General features: G+C 47.5%; 1 protein-coding gene across 1 annotated transcript; it reads right to left on the minus strand.

Annotated features, from left to right (window-relative positions):
* Nucleotides 1–2,791: 2,791 nt before the first annotated feature.
* On the minus strand, nucleotides 2,792–3,612 carry LOC147090569 (zona pellucida sperm-binding protein 3-like). The gene is made up of 4 exons (XM_085977133.1): nucleotides 3,439–3,612; nucleotides 3,233–3,354; nucleotides 3,027–3,161; nucleotides 2,792–2,948 (listed from the first exon to the last, which is right to left on the minus strand). Exons 1-4 carry the CDS (start codon nucleotides 3,474–3,476, stop codon nucleotides 2,824–2,826), a joined length of 420 nt encoding a protein of 139 aa, XP_085833259.1. The 5' UTR covers nucleotides 3,477–3,612; the 3' UTR covers nucleotides 2,792–2,823.
* Between the last annotated feature and the right edge of the window lie 5,094 nt (nucleotides 3,613–8,706).

The following is an 8,706-nucleotide window of genomic DNA, read 5'->3' on the forward strand; positions in this document are numbered from 1 at the left end:
ATAGAAAGCAAAGAGTTGGAATAAACGGGTCTTTTTCTGAGTGGAAGGCAGTGACTAGTGGGGTACCGCAGGGATCGGTCCTTGGACCCCAGCTATTCACAATATATATTAATGATCTAGACAAGGGAACTAGATATATCTCTAAATTTGCAGACGACACAAAGCTGGGTGGGCGTGTGTGCGTGCTGTGAGGAGGATGCCGAGAAACTACAGGATGATTTACAGGTTGGGTGATTGGGCAGAAGCATGGCAGATGCAATATAACGTGGATAAATGGGAGGTTATCCACTTGGTGGCAAAACCAGGAAGGCAGATTATCTGAATGGCAATAGATTGGGAGAAGGGGAAGTGCAACGAGACCTGGGTGACCTTGTGCACCAGTCGCTGAAGGAGGAATTTCTTCACCCACAGCGTGGTGAACCTGTGGAATTCTCTACCACAGAAGGCAGCAGAGGCCAATTCATTAGATATATTCAAGAAGAAGGAGTTGGATACACTTCTTAAGGCTAAAGGGATCAAGGGGTTATGGGGAGATAGCAGGGATCGGGTACTGAATTTGGATGATCAGCCATGATCGCATTGAATGGCAGAGCAGGCTCAAGCGGCCTACTCCTATCTTCTATGTTTCTATGTAATCGCTCCACCATTGGCAGCCTTGCCTTCAGCTGCCTGGGCCCCAAACTCTGGAATTCCCTCCCTAAACCTCTCCAGCGCTCCCTCCTCCTTAAAACCTACCTCTTGAACAAGCTTTTGGTCATCTGCCCTAATATCTCCGTATGTGGCTTGGTGTCAAATTTTATTCGATAGGGCTTCTGTGAAGCACCTTGGGGACATTTCAGTACGTTGAAGGGGCTACATCAATATGTAAGTGGTTAAATATTGACAACAGTTCTACTGCAGATTTCAGCCAGCATTCACTGACCAGGGTCAGCCACAAGAGAGATACAAAACTGTGCTCGTTAAGTTGGTATGGATTCTATCCCCACCTGCTGTTGGAGATCCAGTACGGCAACTGAATCCCAATTGGGGACCTAGTATGTTGGTTAGGGATAATTATATTTTACTGTAGGTCCCAAACTCACGTCAGATGTTTAGAAAGAACAATCTTATTTATACAGCACCATACCCAGATTCAGGATGTCACACCAACACATTAAACATTCACTCCCTCCAGCACTGGCGCACTGCAGCATCTCGCCAAGGCTTCTTCGGCAGCACCGCCCAAACCCGTGACCTCTACCACCTAGAAGGACAAGGGCAGCAGGCATATGGGAACACCACCACCTCCAAGTTCCCCTCCAAGTCACACACCATCCTGACTTGCAAGTATATCGTCAATGGGTCAAAATCCTGGAACTCCCCAACAGCACACTGACCAACTGGACTAGAAGGCAGCTCACCACCACATTCTCAAGGCTAACTAGGGATGGGCAATAAATGCAGGCCTTGCCAGTGACACCCACACTCCATGAACAAATTAAAAAATGCATTTCATAACCAATGAATTACTTTTGAAATGTAGTCACTATTGTCAGAAACATGGCAGCCCATCAAGAGCCTACAAACAATGTGATAATGGCCAGATCATATGATGTTGGCTGATGGATAATAATTGGTCAGAGGGAAGAACTCCCCTGCTCTTCTTCCAAAAGTGCCACAGGATCTTTTACATTCACCCGAGGGGCCAGAAGTGGCCTCGGTTTAACTTCTCATCCGAAAAGATGGCACCTCCGACAGTGCAGCACTGGGGGCGTCAGCCTGGCTTTTGTACTCAAGGTTTCTATAGTGGGATTTGAACCTACGACCTTCCGACTCAGGCTAGAGTGCTGCCCACTGAGCCACGGCCAACACCGAAAGCCATTTAAGGGGCCTTCAGAGATGCAATTCCTCAGGTGACTAATCCTGCAGGTTAACAAGCCATCGACAGCACAGAAACAGGCTATTCAGCCCAATTGTCCACGCCAGTGTTTATGCTCCACACGAGCCTCCTCCCACCCTTCATCTCACCCAAACAGCATATCCTTCCTCCCTCATGCTTCGAGCTCCCCCTTAAATGCAGCTACACCATTCGCCTCAACCACTCCGTGATAGCGACAGCCACATTCTCACCACTCTCTGGGTAAAGAAGTTTCTCCTGAATTCACCATTGGAGTCATTAGTTAGTTACTACCTTGTAGTTACAGGCCCCTAGTCCTGGTCTTGCCCACAAGTGGAAACATCTCGATATCTAACCTGTCGAACCAAGTCATAATTTTAAACACCCGCAGCCTTCTCTTTCCTAGAGAAGGCAACCCAAACAGGTCAATCTTTCCTAGTAAGTCGAATCTCAGTTCTGGCATCATCCTAGTAAATGTTTTGATTTTTATAATATGGACATCTACCCCATTTAGACTCATTATCCCAGTCAGTTATAGAGGACTAAACAACCTCCACTTCTAGTAATAAACTAATCCCAGCATTAAAATTTCCAGGAACGTTGCAATTTCATGGGGTTCAATAATCAGTCCCACTAACCTCACGCCACAAGAGCCCCACAAACCTCCTTAACAAGGGACAAACAGCAGGCCAAGATAACTCGCTCCAGGCAAACACTTCCAAGTTGCTGTTAATAAACTAGTGAAATGGGGCACATACCCCAGTAGCCCGATATCTGGTGAAAAGATTAAATACACTCAGCAGGCATGCCACTGGGTCAAGAATCATTAATGGAAGTAAATAAATATGGAAAACTTCCCATATTCAGAATGCAAATCCCCAGCCTTGATCAATGACCAAATGTAAGCAATAACCATTACAGATTTGCTAATTTCACCACTTTATTAATCACAAGTTGTTGCGCAGGGTTTGCTTGTGTTTCCTGTACAGGAACAAGGCAATCAAAGAAGCAGAGATCAGAGAGACAGCAGTCACAGTCAGGGCCACCATCAGGACCACCTCAGACTCCGCACCTAAACAGCAATGAGAAACCAACAGTGAGTGAAGGAAATACTGAGGGGGAAATGGAAACTAGCAGTCGGCCAACTCACCACCTGGAGACCTCTCCTGCATCCGTTGCTCAACCTCATTAAGGGACTCAGTTGCCAGGTCTGTCACATCAGTGTCCAGAATGACCAGGGGTCCAAGTGAGGCCTCACCCTCCCACTTCAATTCAGCATCACTCCCTGCAATATCAAACATTCCAGTTAGAGAGGGTAAAGGGCAACCTCCAACATCTAGAGGATCAATGTCCTACCAGCTTCAGGTACAAGATCCCTCCTTCCTCTGGAATCAAATCCAAACTCCCTTGTGGCACTGCAGTTGCCCAAGTGACAACAGGCACAAACGTCATTGTTGGATACTTCCAATGGAGCCCAGCTAAACAAGAGAATCAGTTTCACAATCAGGTTGGGCATCACTTCCCCACACAACACATCCCTGAGGGAGAGAGGGGGCACTTACACATTCTGCATCTTCTGGAAAGTACAAGCTTTGCTCATGGAATCTCTCCGATCCACTGCAGCAACCTTCAGGTGACAGGAGATGAAAATCTGAGGGACACAGTTGTAAAGTCTGTGGGTTGTGCAGTAAATAAATACACAGACTTTTGAAGTACAAACAAACAGGTCTTTACTATTCAGAGGTCAGGGCGAATCTGCCCTAGTTATCCTGTAACATCACTTATATACTGGTGTGGTCACTGTCGGTATTACCGTATACAGAAGCCAATCAAATAGTGCCACACCTAAAGTAGTTCTCTTAAAGGTGAACGGTTACACTCAATCGTTCCCTTAAAGGTAGACGGGTACATACACTACAATCCTCCCTTTTTAGCTTATTACTTACAGGGTCCCCGTTAAACATACATATCTTCAACTTCACATAACAATTTACAGATATACTCTCGGTGGAGAACAAACAATTTACAGAGATAATTCCGGTGGAGTCAACGTCATATAAAACAGTTTACAGATATACTTTCGGTGGGATCGGTTCACAGGTTCAGTCTCTGATCTTGACTCATTCCGAACAGCATCTCTTTGGTGTAGCCGGTTCACATGGCTAGCGTGACTCCTCCATAGCCTTTTTCTTAACGTAACAGCTTGACCTTCCGTCTTGTTGAACCAGCAGTGCGGACTTTTACAACCAACTGGCTGTCTTGATAATTTTCGGGTTTTCAACTAATTTAGCTCCTTTCATGGTGTCCCGCCTGAGATGATAGTATTTTAGACAGTTATTATCTCCTGCTTCTTCTTTTTCTTTTCTGCCTTTTTGAAACTCTCGGAGCTCCTTTCTCTGCGGCCATCTGTAGCGCCACCAACTCTCTATGTTCATTAGACCTTAAGTGCTTCATGCGGATTTCTGTACTTTGGGAGTTCATCACAAACTGGGCAGACCAGATCCTCGTAATATTCAGTGTCACTCAATAGGTCAGGATAGTATTCGGGGTCGTCCTGAGTTAGGCCAGTGAGGGGCCCTTCTACTTCCTTCTTATCCAACTGGACGTTAGCCGATGGTGGTTCCTTCTCTGACCATCTTTCTTGAAAAGACTTCTTCAAGCATTCATATTCATCCCGCTCTTCCTGGGATGTCTGCCATTCCTTCACGCCTGGCCTCATTTGTGAGTTCAATACGTTCCCTTCCATCGGGGATTCCGTTATCAGGCTATTTAATCCTTCTACTGAAGTAGCTGTTTCCGCATTCTTCTGTTCCTCTTGACGTAATTCAGCATACTTTTGACATCCATGTGCAAGCTGTGTTGCCCCCTCAGCTCTCTCCGTGACTTTTGGAAGCTCCGAATTCTTTCCCTTTGAAACCTGAAACTCGTGTTCCCATTTTGGAGTCTTGTCCCTCAGCATGTATAAGAGTTGGCTGGCCGTTAACTCTTCTACGGGGACACTGTGGATTAGCGCCTTCTCCATTTCATCCACCTTTCCCTCCAATGTTTTCACCTTCCTTTCCTCCGGTCCTTTGGTTTTAAGCGCTCGAAGAAATTGCGCCTTGGTGTTCTCTAACTCCTGATCAGGGGCCATTCCTACAGTCTCTGTGTTCCTTCCATTGGCCTTTCCTTCCACTGCCCGGATTCCTAGTTGAATATGTTCTTCAAGTTGTTGGACCTCTGCCATTGCCGCCTCATATTTGTCTTGGGTTTCCTTCAATAATTTAACGAGTTCTTGGACATCTTGAATTTCACGTTCTGCTATGTCTTCCACCTCTAATTTTCCATCTACGGATGGAATCTCTACCGATGAGTCTGTCTTGGCCTGGAGCTCGTCAAACATTTCCTGCAGCCTTTGTAATTCTCGCTCATGTTCAAACTTTAGTTGTTCATATGCTTTCACTAAAACTAGCTTTTCGGAGGTTGCCGAGTTAATCCCCTCCAGAATTGTAGCCTGGGCCTGTTCATACTGTTCTTTCCACTTCTCACACTCTGCTTGTAAGGAGTTGTAGAGAAGAACTGGAATAAAATCCCGGCTTCCTGAAGATTCCTCTTCATTTGCTTCTTTCGCAATTTCCTGTTGGAGTTCAGCCAAGGCTGCTATGCTATCTGCCTCTTGAAGTCTCACTGCCATCAAATCTTCTTTATTCTTGCAGTCTATCTCAGTCATTTTCCCTTTATTTTCATTTAACTGAGTGATAAGCTTCTCTTGCAACATGGCCACATTATTCACATCAGGTAAAGAAGCGTTTCTCTTTTCCATGTCCAAGATTTTTTTCTGCATCTCTTTAAGTGCACACTGCGATTCAGCTTCTCTTAACCTTGCCTGCACTAGCTCCGTCTCCAATTGCAGAACAAAATCCTCAGTGTAGCGTGGTTTGCCTTTATGCTGTATCTCTAGATCATGCAAATATTCTAACTCCTGAACATCATAAGGGAGGTGTGATCGGTAATTGGTCACGATGGCTCTATGTTCGCTCTCTGCTTGAGCCAACAGGTTCTGTTGTCTTTCCAGACTCTCCCATTCGGTGTCATAGAACTTTTTCATTGTTTTCATCTCTTGTACGAGACGGTAACTTAATTGTTCGAATTGTTGTCGTACTTTGAAATAACGTTGAGTTCGAGCTCAGTGTTCCTCCGTAATGCATATGTCTGTGACTTGAACAGACTCAGAATTCTCTGTCTTTATGCACGCCATCGTTTTTCCAACCTTAGTCAGTGAGTTCATGTTAACCTTGTTTTTCATACGTGGGCTGGACTTATCGTCTTCCGGCTCAGAGTCTGAGCTGCTTGTCTGCACCGAGTCCTCACTCATCATTGCTTGTAGGTAGTGCCATTCCATGTCTATTTTCTTGATCCACTCCCGTCCTAGAAGTGGTGGTCCTCCCTCATGTAGTACATACAAGTTCATTCTTGGGTGTTTTTTACCCCTATCTCTCACCTTGACTCTTATTTTTCCCATGGGGTATACTTTATGCCCCGTGTATGTCTGCAATACGAACTTGGTATCTCTTAAGGGTATGTGTGAGAATAGCCGGTGGTAATCCCCTCGATTTATGACTGATACAGCTGATCCAGTGTCCAACTCCATTTTCACTTGGACTCCAGCTATTTTTAGCATGACCCAGATAGTTTGTAGGTCAGCTTCCTTACTCACATGGTGGATACTCAGACTACCCAGCTCCTGGCCATTTGGATCTGAGTCTGGATTCTGTTCGTCTGAACTCTTCTCAGCCCCCTTGTATACCTTGTTGTACTTTTCTTGTGATGGTTTCCTTTGGTTGTTGGTCTTCTTCCCTGACCGGCATACCTTAGCGATGTGACCCAGTTTGCCACATTTCCTACATTCTTGGTTCTTAAACCAGCATTGATTCTGGTCGTGTGTTGTCTTCCCACAACGATAGCATTTTGTTGTACTCGAGGTAATTTGGTCCACCCCGAGCGCCGCCGCCTTTAGTTGCATTTCCGCCGTTCCTTTCGCTGCGGCTTCGTGTGATGCGGCTATAAGGACAGCCCTGTCAAGTGTAAGGTCATTCTCTTCTAGTAGGCGCTTTTGCGTCCCTTCCTTGGACAATCCACCTACGAACTTGTCTCGCAGTGCCTCTGTCAGATTCCCTCCGAACTGGCAGTATTTCGCTAGCCTACGCAGTTCGACCAAGTATTCTGCGTTGTTTTCGTCTTTCCGTTGCGTTCTTGCATAGAATTTGAATCGTTCAGCCAACATCAACGGTGTGGGGTTCAAGTGGTCCTTCAGAACAACCACAATCTCTTCGAAAGACTGATCCGCCGGTTTAGCTGGTGCTAGTAAATCCTTCAAGAGCCCGTATGTCTTTGCGCCCATCGAGTTTAACAATGTTATCGCCTTGTCGTCTTCCTCTATTTTGTTGGCTTCACAATAGATCTCGATGCGTTCCACGTACGTGGCCCAGTCTTCTATTTCAGAATTAAAGTCGTTAATATTCCCTCGCTTAGGCATTTTTCTTCCCTTGGGAGCAGCACCAGTATTTCTTTAAGTATTATTTATTATCTTCTTTTTTTTCTAAAATGGCGGTTTTCCTGCGAAAATGGCGGTTTCCCGCTCTTCCCTTCTCTCTCTCTCTCTCTCTGCCCACTTCAATGGCAGTTAAGATGGCGGTTCTTTTCCCGCGAAAATGGCGGTTTCCCGCTCTTCCTTTCTCTCCCCGCCCACTTCAATGGCGGTTTCCCGCCTCTGTCGTCTTCTCCGCCTAATGGCGGCTTTCCGCGTTTCTCCCTGGTGTAAGGGGTACGCTTTCCCCACAGCGGACAGGTTCAGCCGCTGGGCTGGCTCTCGCACAGCTCCCCTTACTCGGCTCTGTCTTTTCCTCCCGCCCGCACGGCTCTACCGGCGCTGAGTACACCCCGTTAACGGAGGACAGTTCAGCCGCTGGACTGGCTCTCGCGCAGTCTCTCTCTCCCCGTGCTCGGCTCTGTCTCTCCCTCTCCCGCACGTTCGGTTCTACCGGCTCTGGGTACACCCCGTTAACAGAGGACAGTTCAGCCGCTGGACTGGCCCTCGCGCAGTCTCTCTCCCCGTTCTCGGCTCCTGTTCGCTCTCCCACTCCCGCACGTTCGGTTTTGCCGGCTCTGAGTACCCCGTTGGTGGAGAACAGCTCAGCCGCTGGACTGGCTCCTCGCAGTCTCTCACTCCACACCCGGCTCTCACCCGCACGGTTCCCGTTCGCCTCCCCAGCCCTCTCGCAGACCGGTGTTTCCCTCCCCGGCTGCGGCTGGGTTTCTCCTCCTGCGCCTACTCGCAGGCTCAGCGCTTCGTGGCTGCGGTCGCTGCCCGGATTTTTCCCGCCGATCGCGGTCCGGCTGTCACCCGACGCCGTTGGACCCGACTTTTGGCCGGTACAGCTCCCCCTCGACCGAGGTCGAGTGCTCTGCCCTTCTCCTCCGGATACTTCTACCCCTTCCCCAACTCACAGTCTCTTCGGCCGCCTTGTTTCTTGCTGGTCGGCTCACTCCACACCGTGGTAGCAGGGTAATCAGTGCCTGTTGCTGATGAAGCTTTTGTTGCTAGTCTTCCAGCTTCTGTAAAGTACCACACTTTCTGTTGTTGTAGCCTCGTGTTTTCTTTTGGTAGCACGACGAGGGCGGTTGCCTCTCTTCGACGCTCTTTGTTACTTTGCTATTCTTGCCGCAGGGTACGATCGGACTCGTCGCCACTGTAAAGTCTGTGGGTTGTGCAGTAAATAAATACACAGACTTTTGAAGTACAAACAAACAGGTCTTTACTATTCAGAGGTCAGGGCGAATCTGCCCTAGTT

The sequence above is a fragment of the Somniosus microcephalus genome, unplaced genomic scaffold (assembly GCF_052327205.1).
Source record: "Somniosus microcephalus isolate GS21.2 unplaced genomic scaffold, FLI_Smic_1.0 unresolved_chr4, whole genome shotgun sequence".
NCBI lineage: Eukaryota > Metazoa > Chordata > Chondrichthyes > Squaliformes > Somniosidae > Somniosus > Somniosus microcephalus.